Consider the following 22,120-nt stretch of genomic DNA (forward strand, 5'->3'; position numbering starts at 1 on the left):
GTGCTTCATTCAGCCCAGCGTTTCTCATGATGTACTCTGCATAGAAGTTAAATAAGCAAGGTGACAATATACAGCCTTGATGTACTCCCTTCCCTATTTGGAACCAGTCTGTAGTTCCATATCCAGTTCTAAATGTTGCTTCCTGACCTGCATACAGGTTTCTCAAGAGGCAGGTTAGGTGCTCTGGTATTGCCATCTCTTTTAGAATTTTCCTCAGTTTGTTGTGATCCACACAGTCAAAGGCTTTGGTATAGTCAATGAAGCAGAAATAGATGTTTTTTCTGGAATTCTCTTGCCTTTTCGATGATCCAGTGAATGTTGGCAATTTGATCTCTGGTTCCTCTGCCTTTTCTAAAACCTGCTTGAACATCTGGAAGTTCACGGTTCATGTACTGTTGAAGCCTGGCTTGGAGAATTTTGAACATTACTGGCGTGTGAGATGAGTGCAATTGTGTGATAATCTAAGAATTTTTTGGCATTGCCTTTCTTTGGGATTGGAAAGAAAACTGACCTTTTCCAGTCCTGTGGCCACTGCTGAGTTTTCCAAATTTGCTGGCATATTGAGTGCAGCACTTGCACAGCATCATCTTTTAGGATTTGAAATAGTTCAACTGGAATTCCATCACCTACGCTAGCTTTGTTTGTGTTGCTTTTTCCTAAGGCCCACTTGACTTCACATTCCAAGCTGTCTGGCTCTAGGTGAGTGATCACACCACCATAATTATTTGGGTCGTAAAGATCTTTTTTGTACAGTTCTTCTGTTTATTCTTGCCACCTCTTCTTAATAACTTCTGCTTCTGTTAGGTCCATATCATGTCTGTCCTTTATTGAACCCATCTTTGCATGAAATTTTCCCTTGGTATCTCAAATTTTCTTGAAGATATCTAGTCTTTCCAATTCTATTATTTTCCTCTATTTTTTTTCTTACAAATTTTAAACTTTTTATTTTGTATTAAGGTATAGCTGATTAACAGTCCAACACCATTTGTTGAAGAGACTGCTCTTTTTCTATTCAGTGGTCTTCATAACTTTGTTGAAGATCATTTGATCCTATGCATGAGGGTTAATTTCTATGCTCTCTATTTTGTTCTTTTGGTCTATTTGTCTATCTTTACACCAGTAATAGACTCTTTTGATTACTGTAGCTTTATTATATAGTTTGAAATCAGGAAACGTTATGCTTCCAACTTTCTTCTTTTTCAAAATTGTTTTGGCTATTTGAAATCACTTAAAATTCCATATGAAATTTAGGAAGAAATTTTCTGTTTCCTTAAAAAATGGCATTGAGATTTTGATAGAGATTGCATTAAATATGTAGATTGATTTTGGTTAGTATGGCTTTCTTAACAATACTAAGTCTCCCAATCCATGACCATGTGATGTCTTTCCATTTATTTGTGTCTTCTTTAACTTCTTTCAGCAATGTTTTAAATAAGTCTTTCACCTCCTTGGTTAAGTTTATTCCTAAGTATTTTATTCCTTTTAATGTTATTTTTGTTAAGATTTTTTTTTTTTGCTGTGGACCTTCTAGTCTCCATTGAATTTGTTACAACATTGCTTCTCTTTTATGTTTGGGTTTTTTGGTCGTGAGACATTTGGGATCTTAGTTCACAGACATACTCAGAAATAATGTTTTATCAGGGACATGCCTGGTGGTCTAGTGGTTAAGAATCCATCTGCCAATGCAGGGGACATGAGTTTGATCCCTGGTCTGGGAAGTTTCCACATGCCAGGGGGCAGCTAAGCCTGTGTATCACAATACAACTACTGAGCCCACACTCTAGAGCCTATGAGCTGTAACTGTTGAGCCTGTGTGTCACAACTACTGAAGCCCATATACCCTAGAGCCCATGCTCTGCAATAAAACAAGCCACTGCAATGAGAAGTCTGAGCATTGCAATGAAGAGTAGCCCCCACTTGCTGCAACCAGAGAAAGCTGGCACACAGCAATGAAGACCCAGCACAGACAAAAATAAATAAATAAATACATTTTTAAAAAAGAAAGAATGTTTCATCAGCTATCTGAGTATTTCTTAGCCTAACCCAACTGACGCACAAAATTAACTATGGGGGTTGCCAGTGCAAATACATAAAGCATCTTAAAGTTATAGCATTGTATTTTCAACTGAGAAAAACAATTTCAACTGCATGGAAAAACTTTCTTCTTAATAACTACCCCAACATTTTATTTTACTGATATCACAAGCCATATCTTTATATATTATATACCTGTTAACATAGATTTATAGGGTTCTTTTTTTATTTATTTGTTTGTTTGACTTTGTCGGGTCTCAGTTGTGGCACGTGGGATCTTTGTTGTAGCACATGCTCTCTAGTTGTGACACGCAGGCTCAGTAGCTTCGTGGCATGTGGGATCGTAGTTCCTTGACCAGGGATTGAACTTGTGACTCCTGCATTGCAAGGCAGACTCTGAACAACTGGACCACTAGGGAAATCCCAGATTTATAGTTTTCAAAATTCTTCTTGTCATTTAAATTCTATGCATCCAAATTACAATAGTACAGGTTTCTATATTTTTAAATCTATTTACCTTTCCTATAGAATCAACTATTTTTATACAGCTTTATGTTGCAAACACCCTCTTCCAACAACACAAGAGAAGACTCTACACATGGACGTCACCAGATGGTCAACACCGAAATCAGATTGATTATATTCTTTGCAGCCAAAGATGGAGAAGCTCTATACAGTTAGCAAAAACAAGACCAGGAGCTGACTGTGGCTCAGATTATGAACTCCTTATTGCCAAATTCAGACTGAAATTGAAGAAAGTAGGGAAAACCACTAGACCATTCAGATATGACCTAAATCAAATCCCTTATAATTATACAGTGGAAGTGAGAAATAGATTTAAGGGACTAAATCTGATAGAGTGCCTGATGAACTATGGACAGAGGTTCGTGACATTGTACAGGAGACAGGGACCAAGACCATCCCCATAGAAAAGAAATGCAAAAAAGCAAAATGGCTGTCTGAGGAGGCCTTACAAAGAGCTGTGAAAAGAAGAGAAGCGAAAGCAAAGGAGAAAAGGAAAGATATAAGCATCTGAATGCAGAGTTCCAAAGAATAGCAAGGAGAGATAAGAAAGCCAACCTCAGCAATCAAAGAAATAGAGGAAAACAACAGAACAGGAAAAACAAGAGATCTCTTCAAGAAAATTAGAGATTCCAAGGGAACATTTCATGCAAAGATGGGCTCGATAAAGGACAGAAATGGTATGGACCTAACAGAAGCAGAAGATGTTAAGAAGAGGTGGGAAGAATATATAGAAGAACTGTACAAAAAAGATCTTCAACCAAGATAATCACAATGGTGTGATCACTCACCTAGAGCCAGACATCCTGGAATGTGAAGTCAAGTGGGCCTTAGAAAGCATCACTACGAACAAAGCTAGTGGAGGTGATGGAATTTCAGTTGAGTTATTTCAAATCCTGAAAGATGATGGTGTGAAAGTGCAGCACTCAGTATGCCAGTAAATTTGGAAAACTCAGCAGTCGCCACAGGACTGGAAAAGGTCAGTCTTCATTCCAATCCCAAAGAAAGGGAATGCCAAAGAATGCTCAAACTACTGCACAATTGCACTCATCTCACATGCTAGTAAAGTCATGCTCAAAATTCTCCAAGCCAGGCTTCAGCAATATGTGAACCATGAACTTCCAGATGTTCAAGTAGGTTTTAGAAAAGGCAGAGGCACCAGAGATCAAATTGCCAACATCTGCTGGTCATGGAGAAAGCAAGAGAGTTCCAGAAAAACATCTATTTCTGCTTTATTGACTATGCCAAAGCCTTTGACTGTGTGGGTCACAATAAACTGTGGAAAATTTTAAAAGAGATGGGATACCAGACCAGCTGACCTGCCTCTTGAGAAACCTGTATGCAGGTCAGGAAGCAATAGTTAGAACTGGATGTGGAACAACAGACTGGTTCCAAATAGGAAAAGGTGTACGTCAAGGCTGTATATTGTCACCCTGGTTATTTAACTTATATTCAGAGCACATCATGAGGAACGCTGGGCTGGAAGAAGCACAGGCTGGAATCAAGATTGCCAGGAGAAATATCAATCACCTCAGATATGCAGATGACACCACCCTTATGGCAGAAAGTGAAGAGGAACTCAAAAGCCTCTTGATGAAAGTGAAAGAGGAGAGTGAAAAGGTTGGCTTGAAGCTCAACATTCAGAAAACTAAGATCATGGCATCTGGTCCCATCACTTCATGGGAAATAGATGGGGAAACAGTGTCAGACTTTATTTTTTTGGGCTCCAAAATCACTGCAGATGGTGACTGCAGCCATGAAATTAAAAGACGCTTGTTCCTTGGAAGAAAAGCTATGACCAACCTAGACAGCTTATTAAAAAGCAGAGACATTACTTTGCTGACAAAGGTCCATCAGTCAAAGGTATAGTTTTTCCAGTAGTCATGTATGGATGTGAGAATTGGACTATAAAGAAAGCTGAATGTTGAAGAATTGATGCTTTTGAACTGTGGTGTTGGAGAAGACTCTTGAGAGTCCCTTGGACTGCAAGGAGATCCAACCAGTCCATTCTAAAGGAGATCACTCCTGGGTGTTCATTGGAAGGACTGATGCTAAAGCTGAAACTCCAATACTTTGGCCACCTCATGTGATGAGTTGACTCACTGGAAAAGACTCTGATGCTGGGACGGATTGGGGGCGAGAGGAGAAGGGAACGACAGAGAATGAGATGGCTGGATGGCATCACTGACTCGATGGACATGAGTTTGAGTGAACTCTGGGAGTTGGTGATGGACAGGGAGGCCTGGCATGCTGTGATTCATGGGGTCGCAAAGAGTTGGACACGACTGAGTGACTGAACTGAACTGATGTTGCTATTATCCTTTTGTTTATACTTGAAGGACTTCCTTTAGCATTTATACTGAGCAGGTGATTATTTCTCTCAACTCCTATTTTTTTCTGTGAAAGTCTTAATTTTTCCCTTCTTTTTGAAGGACACTTGCCCAGTGTGTGAGTCAATCAAGCCACAGACTGGCTACTCATAGTCCTGGGGTCCTATGTGTAGGAGATAAGATAAGTCCCTTAGTTGAATAGAGAACCATATGGACAGCTAGAAAGTCTTGAGAAGGCTGGACTCCACTTGAGAAGAGTATATGGATGCTGGCTTGCCCCCAGACCTCATCTACCCGAACCAAGTGAATGTCCAGATCTGCTCATTCCATGCCAGAGCATAACACTGAATTCAAGCCTGCCAGCAGCTATGGAATGACTCTACCTAGGGGAGCAGAGGAGACTTGGGGGCCTGGGGCATACCCGAGGTGAGCAGCAGTGGCCATTGTTGGTACTTACTCAAGTGGCATCCCAGACTGTGGATGGCAGCACAGCTGCTAGGTTTCTGTGACTACCTCACTGTGCACTCTAGTCCAAGCCAAGTGAGTGCTTCAGCCCCACTCACTCCATGACATAGCACAACACTAGATCTGGGCTGGTCATGACCAGGGAAATGACGCAACTGTGGGCTGTGTCTGAGGGGAGCTGAAGACACCCACAAGACTTCTGTAAGCACACGAGCATCCTTGCCCTCAGCAACCCCATTCTTTGGGGCAAGGGTCCCAATGGGGGGAAGGAGGAAAAACATACACTTAAAGGGAACAGAACCAGCTGGAATTCAACCGTAGGGCTTCTGCTCTAGCACCTTGGGAGCAGACTCCCACGGTGATGGACACTGAATAGATAGGAAGTCCCCCCTCACACTCTGTCCAGGCTTTAGCTCCTTTATCTCCAGCTACACTTCCAACCAAGGTGATAACTGCCAACACACCCTGAGGAAAAATGTGACTGGAATCCACATCAAATGCAGCCTTCCAGCAAAGGTATGGGGCACGTACAGTCTGCAGAGGGACATTCCCACGTAAGAACACTCCTTTGAGACCACGATAGGTAATATTACCTTTTACAATAACTTTCTCTGCTTCTTTATAACAGTTTCACCTAAATTTATAGAAGCGGAGAAAGTTAAGTAAAATAAAAAGCAGAGGAACTACTTTCAACGGAAGGAACGAGAGAGGATGGTAAATCAGTACACATACTATGGGAAAAGTTATGAAGTTCCTCAAGAAGTTAAAAAGGAAATTACCACGTGATCTAGAAATTTGCTTCTGGGTATTTGCCCAAAGAAAACAAAAACATTAACTTGAAAAGATGTGTGCTCTGCAATGTTCATTGCAGCTTGATTTACAATAGTTAAGATATGAAAGCATCCCAAGTTCCATTGATAGACAAATGAATAAAGAAGATGTGATATACACATACAACAGAATATTACTCAGACATAAAAAAATGAAATCTTACCTTCTGTAACAACAGGGATGGACCTAGAGGGTATTATGCTAAGTAAAATAAGTCAGACAGAGAAAGAGAAATACTGCATGAGGAATCTAAATTTAGATTGTTTGTGAAATCTAAGAAACAAACCAAACAAATAAAGCAAAACAAAAGCAAACTCATAGATATTGAGAACAAATGGATGGCTGCCAGAAGGTGGTGTGGTGGACAAAATAGATGAAAGGGTTTAAGAAGTACAAACCATCAGTTATACGATAAATAATCATGAGGGTGAAATATACAGCATAAAGAATACGGCTATTTAAACAACTTTGTATGGAGACAGAGGGTTACTAGACTTGTTGTGATTATGATCAAATCACAACGTATGCAAATGTCAAAATATTATGTAGTACACCAGAAACTAAGGTAACACTGTATGTCAACTATATTTCAAAAATGAACATATACGAATGTGAATAAAGAATATATATGTGGAGGAAAAAAGTGAAAGGACAAAACATAGTGATATTAATTGTAGTTGTCTCTCTGGATGGTAGAATTTATTTACTTCTTTTCTGTATGTTTAGGTTATAATGGCTTTTATAATCAATACACATTGCTTACATAATTAAAAATGGAAGCTACTAAATATCTTTTTTTCTTGAGAGTCAAAAATAATTTTAACTAATTAATTAAAGTATAATTGGCATTCAACATTATATAAGTTTCAGGTGTACAACATGGTGATGTTGTTATTTCTTAAAGTATACTGAGAATGTTTTAATGATTGCAGCTACAGTAGACTCCTCTTAGATTGGCTGCTGCTGCTGAAGTTTTGGCCACCTGTTTTGCTGCATGATCTTGTCTCTTGGTCTTGAGTAGTTGAGGAATAAACTTCTGAACGAGGCTATGACACTCAGATTCACCCTCTTGTAAATACGGTGTCTAGAATTGTGAGGTGCAGAGTCTGAGAACTATTAGAAGTTGAGTTATGTTAACAGTTCCGTCCGTTCCGTCGCTCAGTGGTGTCCGACTCTTTGCGACCCCGTGGACTGTAGCCTACCAGGTTTCTCCATCCATGGGATTCTCCAGGCAAGAATACTGGAGTGGGTTACCGTTTCCTTCTCCAGGGGATCTTCTCGACCCAGGGATCGAACCTGGGTCTCCCGCGTTGGAGGCAGACACTTTAACCTCTGAGCCACCAGGGAAGCCCCTATTTTCATATTGCTGCTTGGCTGTTCACATTTTCCTTGGATTTTTCTGAGATACCCTGTTCTATACATTTTTAATTTTTAAAGCCATTGAATTATTGCTGTCTATTTTTTTCAAGCAAAATAATCTTAATAAATTCAAAAGAACATTCATTGATTCAAGAGTCATTTACCAAACATTTACTGTGTGCCAGCTTTTGGTACTACAAAAGCAAAGAAAAAATAAAACTATCCAAATGTCTGCATAGCAACTGTTTTCATATTTTCATTCTGACTTCTAGTTTCTGCTAGTAGTCTCAAAACAACTGAAAAATCACCATTTTTTCCTCCTCAGGGAGAATGTCAGATTTCCTTTAATGTGTTGCAACTTAGAGAGATGGGAATACTAGACCATCTTACCTGTCTCCTGAGAAACCTATATGCTGGTCAAGAAGCAACAGTTAGGACTCTGTGTGAAACAACTGACTGGTTCAGGACTGAGAAATGAGTACAACAAGGCTGTTTCTTGTCACCCTGTTTATATGCAGAGCACATCATGAGAAATTCTCGGCTGGATGAATTACACTCTGGAATCAAGATTGCCATGAGAAGAATCAACAACCACAGATATGCAGATGATGTCACTCAAATGGCAGAAAGCGAAGAGGAACTAAAGAACCTCTTGATGAGGGTAAAGGAGAATGAAAAAGCTGGCTAAAAACTAAATATTAAAAAACTGAAATCATGGCATCACATCATGGCAAACAGAAGGGGAAAATGTGGAAGCAGTGACAGATTTCCTTTTCCTGGGCTCTAAAGTCACTGTGGATGGTGACTACAGCTGTGAAATTAGAAGACAATTCCTTCCTGGCAGAAAAGCTATGAGACATTTAGTGTGTTAAAAAGCAAAGACATCAGTTTGCTGACATAGGTCTGTATAGTCAAGGCTATGGTCTTTCCAGTAGTCCTGTACGGTTGTGAGAGATGGACCATAAAGAAGGCAGAACACTGAAGAAATGACACTTTCAAACTGTGGTGCTGGAGAAGATTCTTGGGAGTACCTTGGACAGCAAGGAGATGAAACCAGCCAATATTAAAGAAATAAACCCTGAATACTCATTGGTAAGACTGATGCTGAAGCTGAATCTTTGGCCAATACTTTGGCCACCTGATGCGAACTCATTGGAAAAAGACCCTGATGCTGGGAAAGAAGGCAGAAGGAGAAGAGGGCATCAGAGGATGAGATGGCTGGACATGCAATGCACATGAACTTGGCAAACTCCAGAAGATGGGACAAGGAGGTCTGGCATGCTGCCGTCCATGAGGTCACGAAGAGTCAGACACAACTAGCAACTAAACAACAACTTAAAATTACTACACAGCACAATAATATGAATGTATTAATGCTACTGAACCGTACACTTAAAAAATAGCTAAGATGGTAAATTCTGTTATGCATATTTTTACCATAATTTTAAAAATAAATATATTAAAAATTTACAACACTAGAGCATCTGCAAAGATCCAGTACTTAAGTATTTTGCCTAATCTTTTGGATAAGCATGATTTTTGTGGTTCAAATTTTCAGGGAATTTTTATGAGAAACTGAGGGCAACTATTGGAGAAGGCGATGGCAAGCCACTCCAGTACACTTGCCTAGAAAATCCCATGGATGGAGGAGCCTGGTAGGCTGCAGTCCGTGGGGTCGCTAAGGGTCGGACATGACTGAGCGACTTCACCTTCACTTTTCACTTTCACACACTGGAGAAGGAAATGGCAACCCACTCCAGTGTTCTTGCCTGGAGAATCCCAGGGACGGGGGAGCCTGGTGGGCTTCTGTCTATGGGGTCACACAGAGTCGGACACGACTGAAGTGACTTAGCAGAGGGCAACTACAGTTAGGAGGGTGAAATTCACCTTCTGATGGTATTTAATCAAAGGATGTGTGTTTGTGTGTGTGTGTGTGTGTGTCCCTATTGACAAGCATTAGGAATTCTGCTTTATAGATTAGACTTATAATAATCTAGCAATTGTCACTTATTCATTCAAAAATTATTGAGTATCAGTTATAGGCTTCCCTGGTGACTCAGATGGTAAAGAATAGCCTTTAATGCAGGAGACCCAGGTTTGATCCCTGAGTCGGGAAGATACCCTGGAGAAGGGAATGCCTACCCACTCCACTATTCTTGTCTGGGAAATCCCAGGGACAGAGGAGCCTAGTGGTCTACAGTCCACATGTCGCAGAGCTGAACATGACTAAGCGACTAACACTTTCACTTTCACCTAATATGCAGTGTAGAGGATACAGTGATGAATTAGATCTTGTACTTGACTCCAAATTGCTTTTAGTTTAATCAGTGTAGAAGCACTGACTTGGAGCACTTTAGAAATCTTTTAATACTTTTCAGGAAATGTGTTTAATGGGTTTTTAGTACATCTAGAGCAATTATTTTTACTTACTGTTGAGTTTAGGCTGGGGCATTATACCTTTAATATTTACTAGCGTGCTAGAATTTAAGAAGATGTTCCATTCTTCCTCTGGTAGGGATCCAATGTCATCCTGCATTAAATTTCCATTAGCATTATTTTGCATGATTGTAGTGCAAAGCCCAAAGGAGAAGCAAAGTTTATGTCGATTAAACAGAGCTGAAGAGACCACCTATAAAGAAAGCCTAATGGTTAGGCTAACCTAGCTGGGTCAAATAAATGTGCAAAATTCACCTTTAAGAATGTCTCACCTTAAAAATGTTTCTTGTCAATGTATCTATTGAATTTTTAAGATGTCTATCTAAGGTTCTTTTTTCACTTTCCAATTTAAGCTCTTTTGAGAGATTTGTGATTTCATGACCTTTTTTCAGAAACATTCTCTCCCATTTCAGACTGTGTTCTTCCTGTTCTTTGCTTTTGGAAACTACTGATGAAACAAAAATTTGATGAAACCAGTCTAGGGAGAACTGGTACATGTAATCAATCTGTGCTAGATTAGACACTAGAAAGTACAGCAGGGCACCCCGAGTAGCAATAGGGAGATACAATTTACGTATTTCTTCAATTTCACTTTCTGCTTTTCTTGTTGCTTTGATTCGCTTTGAAATTTCATTTGAAGTCATCTTGGATTTTCTTAAGATGTCTACAATTTCCTCATCATCTAATACAAATCCTAAAGACAAAAAAAATGAGTTTAAATAAAAACCATTGGAATATTAAATAATTATTTCCTTATGGCAATTTCCTCATTCTCTACTCTTTGTCTGCGAGTTTTACTATTGGCCTTTTGTAGGTTTTATTTTGGGCATGGAATGTCTTAAATGAAGAAAGGCCATGTTTCTAAAAATTTGATTAATAGTACATATACCTCCCCCTTCCCGTCCTCTAGTCTCTTCTTTATACTACTTCAATGTTGGAGGATTTTATTTTTATTATAGGCACGTAAAAATAGCCATTTCATCATAAGGAATGCATTTCCACTTGATCTTCTATACACACAGAAAATGGAAATAAAATTTTCAGAAAATAGCAACAGCACCATTATTTTACGTGACGTACTCTGGTATTTTCCATTTTATTAAACAAGGTTGATAATGATCAATAAAAGTGATTTTTCAAATGAGATGGCTGGATGGCATCACCAACTCGATGGACGTGAGTTTGGGTGAACTCCGGGAGTTGGTGATGGACTGGGAGGCCTGGCGTGCTGTGATTCATGGGCTCGCAAAGAGTTGGACACGACTGAGCGACTGAACTGAACTGAACGGGTTGGTGCTGCTGCTGTTGCTGCGTCACTTCAGTTGTGTCTGACTCTGTGCGACCCCATAGATGGCAGCCCACTAGGCTCCGCTGTCCCTGGGATTCTCCAGGCAAGAACACTGCTATTCACCTTTAAAAACACTGCTTTAGAAACACACATAATAGTTCTATCCCTTTCAAATGTGTAAGACAACTTTCATATTCCCATTTTAAACTCTACCGTTTTATAGTAGAGCTATTCCCATTTTTCAAGTGTTCTTTTTTTTTTCTTGGCCAAGACACATGACTCGAAAGATTTTATTTCTCCAACCAGAGGTTGAACCCATGCCCTAGGCAGTGAAAGAATGAAGTCCTAACCACTGGACAACCAGGGAATTCCCTCAAATGTTTTTTTTTTAATTAAAAAAATTTTACTTTATATTGGAATATAGTTGATTAACAATGTTAGTAGGTGTACAACTGAGATTCAGGTGTACATATATAGGTACCTAATCTTTTTCAAATTCTTTTCCCATTTAGGCCATTAAAGAATATTTAGCAGAGTTCTCTGGGCTATGCAGTAGGTCTTTTTGTTGGTTATCTATCTTACAATTATTTTTTTAAGTAATAAATTAAGATTTTTAGTTGGAGTTTCAATATCAAACTCTCAAAAATTAATAGAATGACTATACAAAGAAGTAGAAGAATACAGTAGACCTGAAAATCCTGTGAATCAATTCAACATAGTCAAGATGTATGTGATTTTTACACAATCAGTTCAGTTCAGTTCAGTTGCTCAGTTGTGTCCGACTCTTTGCGACCCCATGAATCACAGCACACCAGGCCTCCCTGTCCATCACCAACTCCCGGAGTTCACCCAAACTCATGTCCTTCGAGTCGGTGATGCCATCCAGCCATCTCATTCTCTGTTGTCCCTGTCTCCTCCCGCCCCCAACCTTTCCCAGCATCAGAGTCTTTTCCAGTGAGTCAACTCGTCGCATGAGGTGGCCAAAGTATTGGAGTTTCAGCTTTAGCATCAGTCCTTCCAATGAACACACAGGATCGATCTCCTTTAGAATGGGCTGGTTGGATCTCCATGCAGTCCAAGGGACTCTCAAGAGTCTTCTCCAGCACCACAGTTCAAAAGCATCAATTCTTCGGCGCTCAGCTTTCTTCACAGTCCAACTCTCACATCCATACATGACCACTGGAAAAACCATAGCCTTGACTAGATGGACCCTTGTTGGCAAAGTAATGTCTCTGCCTTTTAATATACTATCTAGGTTGGTCATAACTTTCCTTCCAAGGAGTAAGCGTCTTTTAATTTCATAGCTGCAATCAGCATCTGCAGTGATTTTGGAGCCCCCAAAAATAAAGTCTGACACTGTTTCCACTGTTTCCCCATCTATTTCCCATGAAGTGATGGGACCAGATGCCATGATCTTAGTTTTCTGAATGTTAAGCTTCAAGCCAACCTTTTCACTCTCCTCTTTCACTTTCATCAAGAGGCTTTTGAGTTCCTCTTCACTTTCTGCCATAAGGGTGGTGTCATCTGCATATCTGAGGTGACTGATATTTCTCCTGGCAATCTTGATTCCAGATGTGCTTCTTCCAGCCCAGCATTCCTCATGATGTACTCTGCATATAAGTTAAATAACCAGGGTGACAATATACAACCTTGACGTACTCCTTTTCCTATTTGGAACCAGTCTGTTGTTCCATGTCCAGTTCTAACTGTTGCTTCCTGAACTGCATACAGGTTTCTCTTCTGCTTCATTGACTATGCCAAAGCCTTTTACACAATAGTAGGATACAAATTCTATTCAAGTTCCCATAGACTGTAAACTAAGAGCCATAAAAACTAGGAACATAAAACAAGGTGCAAAAAATTCACGGTCTAAATGTATTGAAATCATACAGTCTGATCTTTTATCACTGAGGAATTATGTTAGACATCAATATCAAAATTTATTTGAAAATAAATCCCATATTTTCGATGCAATGTGACATTCTCCAAGAGAGATCTTTGACTTAGCCATTGAAGGCCTCAATAAAGTCAGATTGAAAAAAACACAGAGAGTGATTGCAGCAAAGAAAGCATTTAAATGAGAAATTAGTGTCAAAATGAGAAATATTTTCGGTGATACAATTTCTAGACCCCTTGATGCTCACCTCTGGACATAATTTGAGTAAAGCCCTCTTGAAATGTGGCATCCAGAACTAAATATAGCTTGACATGGCTGTTGAAAGGAATCATGGGATTATTACATTTGAAGATCTGGAAACCATATTCTTATTGATGCAGGTGAAGCAGTCTAAGTCACATCTGGATCTAAACTATGGGCTTCTTCTTATAGTCACTACCCTTGACTCACCTTTCCCCACAGCGGGTGAGGAGTCACACCACATATAAAATATTTACAAAAAGATGGTAAAGATAATCTCTTTTTAATAAAACTTGGAAAGGAGGAAAAAAAAAATATGTTCAAAATCAAGGTTCTTTTATTGAGCTTTTTCCAAGAATAAATTTTATTAAGTGTACTGTCTATAAAAAGTTGTAGCCTTTTAAAAATATCTCAGACTCTAAAAAAAGAAACAATTAATAGGGAATAAATGCTAACGGCATAATAGCAATACAGTGCACTAATGTGTGTTATCATAAAGAAGTTTTCCTTTGTCTTGTTAAAACTATTGTTTGTCCAATTTGGAAAAGATTATAGCAAAATATCACATTTGTCAGAAAATAGGAGAGGCTGTGTTCCTGAATCTCATTAGATCAATTGTGTCGCTTTCTATGTATTTTACATAATACTTAGATGTTTTGGTTTTGCTCCCTAAGAAGTTAACAACTATGATTCCAATCTTGCATGAGAAATAGATATGGAAACCTTGTCTATGTGATTAATAGAACAGCTTAGTCATGGGTTACTAAGAAACAGCTTTTAGGTGTAATTAAAATAGAAAAGGAACAAAGTCAGATCTTTCCAGGCATAAATGTGTATTTAAAGTTTCATAGTAAACAAATATACTTTATTTTGTGATTTATAATAAGAAATATATCTTTGGTCTTCATTCCCATTTTTGGCACAGAGCTTCTAAAATCTTTGGAATTTCCTATGAAACCTCCGAGGTGGTGCTAGCAATAAAGAACCCGCCTGCTAATTAATGCAGGAGATGTAAGAGACATGAGTTCGATCCCTGGGTCAGGAAGATCCCCTGTAGGTGAGCATGGTAACCCACTCCAGTATTCTTGCCTGGAGAATCCCATGGACAGAGGAGCCTAGCAGGCTATGGTCCCATAGAGTCGCAAAGAGTCAGACAGGACTGAAGCAACTTAGCACGCAGATATTTGGTAACAATACAGAATAGTCCTTTCAACTTTTATTCTGTTCTTTACAAAGGTATGCAAGGGTCTACTAATATCATTAAAGATCTTAACTTACCTTGTGCATTCTGTAGTAAATTTAATGTTTTTTGCTCCAGTTCTTCAAGAGTCTTAGCATCAAGGGAAATACTCTCTAAGAGCTGGAAACGTTGATTTTCTAAATGAGGAACTTCATGACTTAATACAATAGATAAGAGTTGATCTTGAAAACCTTGGAATGTTACTGTGAAGTTTATCATAGTAAAAAAGCTATAAACAAATGGAGGAAAATAGGGGTTGTCTATTTCTGTAGATACATATAACCTAAAATGTGAGAAAGGCACCAGTTATTATTCAAAGGATATGCAGAAGGAAAAAATGAAACAAATTTATTTAATAACAAAAATATTTCTTCTGGAATAAAACAAGATTAATTTTTAGTTTTATTCAGCCTTGTACACAAAGTAGGCTCTCAGTTTATACTAAGTACTATCTAGAGCTTTAAACATACAACCATAAATTATGTACATATTTGGTCTAAGCATAAGCAAGAGAAAAGAAAAATGCCTACATACTGGGAGTTTTGATTTGCTACTAGATCATTGTAGATACTATGGTTTTCACTCTGAGTGAGCAAGAAGCCAATGGAGAAATTTGAGAAGAGGCGAGACATGATGTTTTATAAAAGGACCACTCTAGCTGCTGTCTTGAGAGTAGCCTGTGCAGAGGGAAGACGGGGACAAGAAGGGAGCTAGGAGACTGGTTAAAGTGTGAGAGATGGTGGTGGTGGCTTGGAGCTATGTGGAACCAGGGGAAGCATTCAAGAGTGCTCAGACTCTGAATCATTTTTAGTTTTCATAGCAACCCAGTATTTTGAGCTGCACCTGACTTCCCTGGTGGCCTAGTGGTAAAGAATTGCCGGCTAATGCAGGAGACATAGGTTTGATCCCCGGGTTGGGAAGATTTCATGGAAAAGGTAATGATAACTCACTCTAGTATTCTTGCCTGGGAAAACCCATGGACAGAGGAACATGGCAGGTTACAGTCCATAGCCTCTCAAAAGAGTCAGACGTGATTTAGCAATGAAACAACAACATTGTATAAAGGGTGAAAATGAGGCTTACAGAGGTTAAATAAGTTGCCAATATCACATGGCTAACAAGTGACAGAGAGGGAATCTGTCATGATCTGCCCTCTAAAATAGTGCCTCCACCACCTCTTCAAACATGGAATTCAGACATGGGGATGAGGCTATCAGTTCAGGGTGATGTTACTTTAGTAGTATTTCTAAGCTGTTGTTTAATCAATCAGACTGTATTCAGTGAGAAAGAATGTGTTAACACAGTGCTTTCCAAAGTGCATCCTGTAGAACACTATTTTCTGAAGAGGATTTGTTCAACAAATAAAGAGAATTTAAGTCCTTGTAGGAAAGAATCTTGTTTAACTCTGTTTAACCCAGCTCTTAAAAAAAATGCAGAATTCCTTTTTCGAGTGACCCCCTACTCCCACCCCAACTAAATCCCTGGAAATGATGCTTTGAGAAACATACTTTGGAAAATGTTTTACTAACAGAAGGAGGCTAAAAAGGGAGAATTCTAAGTAGTAAGAATTAGTTGAGGAGTGAGAATTTGGCAGCTCTGCCCAAGTTAGAGGATTCACTGACCAACAAGTTTAAGAGTCAGGACAACTTGGTAAAGAGTCAGTCTGTCAGAGTCCCTGTAAAGAAGTTTAACGCACCAGGCTAGGGACCATTAAAATCATCTTCTAATTCTCATTACTGATTACTTGCTTACTACAATCTTTTGATTATGAATTGAAGCAGAGAATGCACATAACTGATAACACAAAGTCTTATTCCCTTGGGAACTGTATTTTTGTTGTAATTAAATTTGGCAGTATGATAGTGCTTTGTGAGACTGGTTGATGACTTGGTTTCCTGGAGGCCCATAACTGCTTGGAACATGGACACAATGTTTTCATCTGTCTAGGCAAAATATCTTTTTGCTCTCCGTAGCAGAAGTGGATTTTGTTTTTAAAAGAAGCAAAAGCTTTTCCTGCCCACATAAAATATTGTGCAAACATCAAATTAAGATCCATGGGTTCAAGTGGGGCTGGGCTTCCTGATTGCTGCCCTTCTTGCACTGCTTCTGAAGACTCTTCATAGAACCCACAGCTTCCATCAGGCACAGTTTGCATATATAGGTTTGGAATGACTTAATACATAAAAATCTGTTCTCCATTCTGTTTACTATTATGTGCTACTGGCCACACAAAAACAAAAAGAATGTTCAAAATGTGATCTGACTTTTTCCACCAGGAGAACCTTATCAGAGCTGAAATATGAGACCTTTAATAGTATCTATCTTTAAAAGTATAAATATTTGAGTCAGTTCAGCTATGAAAGATATTACCTAAATTTGGAATTGTATTCAATCTCAGAATCATTAATCTTTATGAAGTATTGTCCTCTTCTCTGGTAGATATCTTTCTTCAAAATTTCCTTTAAACTTGGAGGTAATCTTTCAGGAAGATTCTGAAAATAAATAAAATAAAGAAAAAATTCATTTTACAACAAATAAATCAGCTGAAAAGGCACAGCATTTAAAACATGTAAATCTTTAATGTCTAGATACCAGTGAAAGATGTGAGAGAATTAAACATTGAAAATATACTGCATTTATTTATGCACTTATTTTATCATTTTTTCCCTTGACAAAGTGACCTATCACTTACAATCTGTGTGTCAGCTATCTGGAATTAGGTCATTTTGTCTAAATACCTGCAAGAGGACACTCCCTCCTGTTTTCATAGCATTCTCAATTGTTTGGATGTAATTGCTATCGTCAGTGGAGAGTTCCTGCAGCCTAGATCCTTCCATCTGACGGATCCAACTGTGTGCTTGCTTATGTGGATCAATCAGCAGTGGCCACTGCAGGCCATTCTTGATCAAGATGGCATTCTCTGTTGAATACTGACCAAGAGGAAGTCCCTGATGATGCCACTGGCGGATCTGGAAAGAAATCATTAGAGTTTTTGTTGTTTCATAAACTTTTTCACATCTTTTAATATCGTACTGGATACTAAAGAATCCTACAGATTATCAAATAATCTTTAAAAGGACAAATAATCTTTAAAAGTCTTTCAGTCATGCCCAACTCTTTGCAACCCCATGGGCTATACAGTCCATGGAATTCTCCAGGCCAGAATACTGGAATGGATAGCCTTTCCCTTCTCCAGGGGATCTTCCCAACCCAGGGATTGAACCCAGGTCTCCTGCATTGTGGGCAGATTCTTTACCAGCTGAGCTAAGAGGGAAGCCCTTAAACAGACTAAAGAAATGAACAATTTAATACAACTGGGATATGAAATTTTTGGTAAGGTGAGTAATTATTCAGGACATTACATTCCTTTGTTTATCAGTAGGGATGAATGTTCATCACAACAGATATCTCATTTTAGATTTACTTTTCAGTCCCTAATTAATAATGAGGTTAAGAACCTTTCCTATGTTTATGGTTATTTGGATAGTCTGTTTTGTGAGCTGCCTATTCAAGACTCCTGCTATTTATTTAGTGAGTTGTGTATCTTTTGCTTAGTGATTTAGAGTGGCTCTCTTTTGTACTCTGAATAGGGCTCTTCGTTGAACATATAAATATCCTTTTCTGTTCTTTGACTTTCCTTTTTATGTTCTCAGTTGTGTCTTTTGATGACTAGAAGGTCAATATTTTAATGTAATTCAATTGGTCAACTTTTTCTTCTGTGTTTAGTTCTGCTCAGGATATTTTTTCTTTACCTAGGCTCCAGTACTCTTGCCTAGAAAATCCCATGGATGGAGGAGCCTGGTAGGCTGCAGTCCGTGGGGTCGCTAAGGGTTGGACACGACTGAGCGACTTCACTTTCACTTTTCACTTTCCACTTTCACACATTGGAGAAGGAAATGGCAACCCACTCCAGTGTTCTTGCCTGGAGAATCCCAGGGACAGGGGAGCCTGGTGGGCTTCCGTCTATGGGGTCACACAGAGTCGGACACGACTGAAGTGACTTAGCAGGGTCATGAATACATTCTCCTAAATTACACCTTATTAATTTGCCTTTCACATTTAGGTCTACAATTTAACTTCAATGAAATTTTTGTGTGTAGTATAAAATGATGTGAAATTTTGAAATGAATATTCAATTATCCACCACTGTTTACTGAAAAGCTTACCCATTCCTCATGGCACTACAGTATCACCTTTGAAATAAATCAAAATTCTACCTATTTAGGGATCTGTTTCTGGGCTCTCAGTTCTACTTCATTGGTATAGTTATTTATCCTTACATTGTTACACACAAGGATAAATAATGCCACTGTCCTAATTACTGTAGCTTTAAAGTAAATCTTGATATTGCAAATTCTCCCACCTAGCTCTTTATCAACATTGTGTTGGACATTTTGGCTCTTTGCCTTTTCTTATAACTTTTAGAATCAGTTTGTCATCTGACACACACACACACACAAACACACATCCCTTCCTGTTGGAAAGTTGACTGGGATCACCCTGTATCTTTAGATCAATTTGGAAAGAACTGGCAATTTCAGAATATTGAGTCTTCCAATTCATGAACATGGTATAACTCTTAATTTATATAGTTTTCCTAAAATTTATGTCAATAATATTTTATAGTTTCATTTCTATAATTTAACACAACTTTTTGATAGATTCAGTATGATGCTGTGATAAATTGTATCTAAAAACATCATGCACCCTGTTTGTTGCTGGAATATAGAAATGTAATTGGCTTTTTGTATACTGATTTTAATCTCAGAAAGTTTGCTAAATGTTTATCAATGCTCATGATATATCTACATATTCTCTTGGGTTTTTTAGATACATATAATCTGCAACATTATATATATTTTGTCTCTCTTCTTTTCCCATTCTAATATTTTTTTATTTTTTTCTTGCCTTACTGCACTGTTTAGAATCTCCAGCACAGCAGTAAATACAAGTGGAAATAGTAGATATACCTTTGTTATGTTCCCAATCTCAAAAGAAAATCTTTTGCCAATGATTTATTTATTCAATTCTGATTTTTTCTTTGACCTGTGGCTAGTTTGGGAATACATTTCCTAACTTCCAGAAATATATGGATTTTAAGAGAAGCTTTTAATTATATACTTCTAGCTCAATTGCTTTTTTGGCAGATAACATAGTCTATATGATTCAATTCCTTTGATATTTGTTGCAAGTTGTTTACAGTCCATTACATGGTCAGTTTTGGTAATGTTCTATATTGAACACTGAATATGAATGTTCTATATTGGCACTGAATATGAACGCTGTAGGTGCAGGCTGCAGTGTCTTATTAATCTATTAATAAGTCAATTTGTTGATTATGGTGTTCAAATCTTTTCTATTCTTACTGGTTTTTGTGTTCTTTTTCTGTGAGTTACAGAGAGAAATGTGTTAAATTTTCACGATGATTGTAGATTTGTCCATCTTTATCTATAGTTCTTTTAATGTTTGCTTTATAATTTTTGAGGTCATGCTATTAGATACAAACCGATTTAGAATTGTTAACATAATCTTGAAGAATTAAACCAAATCTAATTTTAACATAAGCTTATTTAATTCTAGCAATCATTTTTTTTGCCTTAAAGTCTATTGTCTTTTATTTTTGGTAATAAATGGCAAATTTCTTCCTACTTTTTTATTGAAATCTTCTTTATGTTTTAACTGTGTCTTTTCTAAAAAACATGTAGCTTCTGTTTTGTGGTTTGGTTTATACTTTTATGTAGTTTTACAATCTTAGACTTTTAACTGTACCCTTTAGTCCATTTACATACACTGTAATTACTGATACGTGATATGTGTGTTCAGTTGCTCAGTTGTGTCCAACCCTTTGTGACCCCATGGACTGTAGCCCACGAGGCTTTTCTGTCCATGGACTTTTCTAGGCAAGAATACTGGAGTGGGTTGCCGCTTTCTACTCCAGGGGATCTTCCCAACCGAGGGATCGAACCCTCATCTCTTGTGTCTCCTGTATTGTCACGTGGATTCTTTACCACTAGCACCACTGGGAAATCCCAATTACTGATATATTTGGGTTTGAATTCATTATTAGCATTGTGAAAATGAAAAGCCAGTATTCGCTTCTGAGAGTTTGTATTTTTTTTTCAGGTTTTTATATTTTTATTTTATTTCAGGTTTTTTTAAATTTATTTAATTGGGGGCTAATTTGTTTACATTATTGTATTGATTTTGCCATACATTGACATGAATCTGCCCCAGGTGTACATGAGAGTTTGTATTTTTGATGGTCAGTTTAAATTATTAGTGGGAGAACCAATCCAAAATTATTCTCTATGAATGAAAAAACAGGTGTTTTCTTTTTTGCCTTTGCAACATCAGCACAGAACTTACACAGATGAGACAATAAATACTTATTGATAAATTGATAAATGTAAGGTCTATAATTTTGGATATTTCTGAGACTACTAACTATGGTTTGACAAGAACATGAATTTTATTAATTAGATGGGTTTCTGGAAGAGGAAATGGCTATATTTATAAGACTGTACAATTACAATGGAAAAGGGATATTTTTGACTGTTTCCCAGAGGATAAGAAACTTAAGGCGACTTAACTGAGCTATATGAAGTATAATTTAAAAAATACAAAACAAACTTCATTTTTATTTATAAAATAATTTCAGGAATGGAGTCAAGCCTCAAGGTACGTGTGAACATGTGCACACGCACGCGCACACACACACACACACACACATACATGCAATCCAAACCAACAACAATCACTTAACTGGATAACAGAAATATGTTACTACCTCATGTTTTTGTGCCATGACTTCAATTAAAGAAAAGTTAGAAGAAAAAGAAATGTTGTTTTCTTTACAAAGATTCTGCCACTTTTCCACAATCAATTGGCGAAATTCTGCTGTTAACACTCCACTGTAGACAATGCATGCTGCTGAAATAAGTATGTCACCCAAAATTCCTTCCAACTTGTTGTCTATTTGATCAATTGTTTCTTGCCATCGGGTCTAAACATTCAAGGAAAAAGTTATTGATATTTAATATAAAATATTCTATTGTAAGACATTTTAGATAGTAATAGTCTCCAGGTTAGATCTATTATTGCTGTTACTATCTATTTTCATGCCATAGTTGCATTAAAATTAATAATTTGTTGTTATCCAGCCAACTAAGCTGTATCTGACTCTTTGAGACCCCATGGACTATAGTCCACCAGGCTCCTCTGTCCACGGGATTTTCCAGGCAAGAGTACTGGAATGGATTACCATTTTCTTCTCCAAAAATTAATAATGGATCATATGAAAAAACAAACTGCTTTTTGAGGAGAACATGAGTCCTATTCTTGGATTTGTGACTCTCATATTTGCTAAGACTGATAGCCATTTCAAATACTTTGTGTAATAAAGTAGGATAATTTTTAAAGTAATGATTCATTATAATGTATTATTCATAATTTTGTACAGGACACAGGGAGCAAGACCA

At 37.8% G+C, this 22,120-nt stretch overlaps 1 protein-coding gene across 2 annotated transcripts in view; it reads right to left on the bottom strand.

Moving 5' to 3' along the window:
* Positions 1 to 22,120, bottom strand: part of DNAH14 (dynein axonemal heavy chain 14) — a 398,894-nt gene that overhangs the window by 63,610 nt on the left and 313,164 nt on the right. For both annotated transcript variants that reach the window (XM_088845531.1, XM_088845532.1), the window contains 6 exons: positions 21,430 to 21,645; positions 17,381 to 17,611; positions 17,013 to 17,134; positions 14,681 to 14,925; positions 10,250 to 10,671; positions 9,972 to 10,170 (listed from right to left, as the gene is read on the bottom strand). In XM_088845531.1, the coding sequence (XP_088701657.1) occupies positions 9,972 to 10,170; positions 10,250 to 10,671; positions 14,681 to 14,925; positions 17,013 to 17,134; positions 17,381 to 17,611; positions 21,430 to 21,645 (1,435 nt within the window). The remainder of the gene's footprint in view (positions 1 to 9,971; positions 10,171 to 10,249; positions 10,672 to 14,680; positions 14,926 to 17,012; positions 17,135 to 17,380; positions 17,612 to 21,429; positions 21,646 to 22,120) is intronic.

This window comes from Moschus berezovskii, chromosome 17 (genome assembly GCF_049115385.1).
Source record: "Moschus berezovskii isolate FMDL1 chromosome 17, NW_MosBer_1.0, whole genome shotgun sequence".
NCBI classification, from domain to species: domain Eukaryota; kingdom Metazoa; phylum Chordata; class Mammalia; order Artiodactyla; family Moschidae; genus Moschus; species Moschus berezovskii.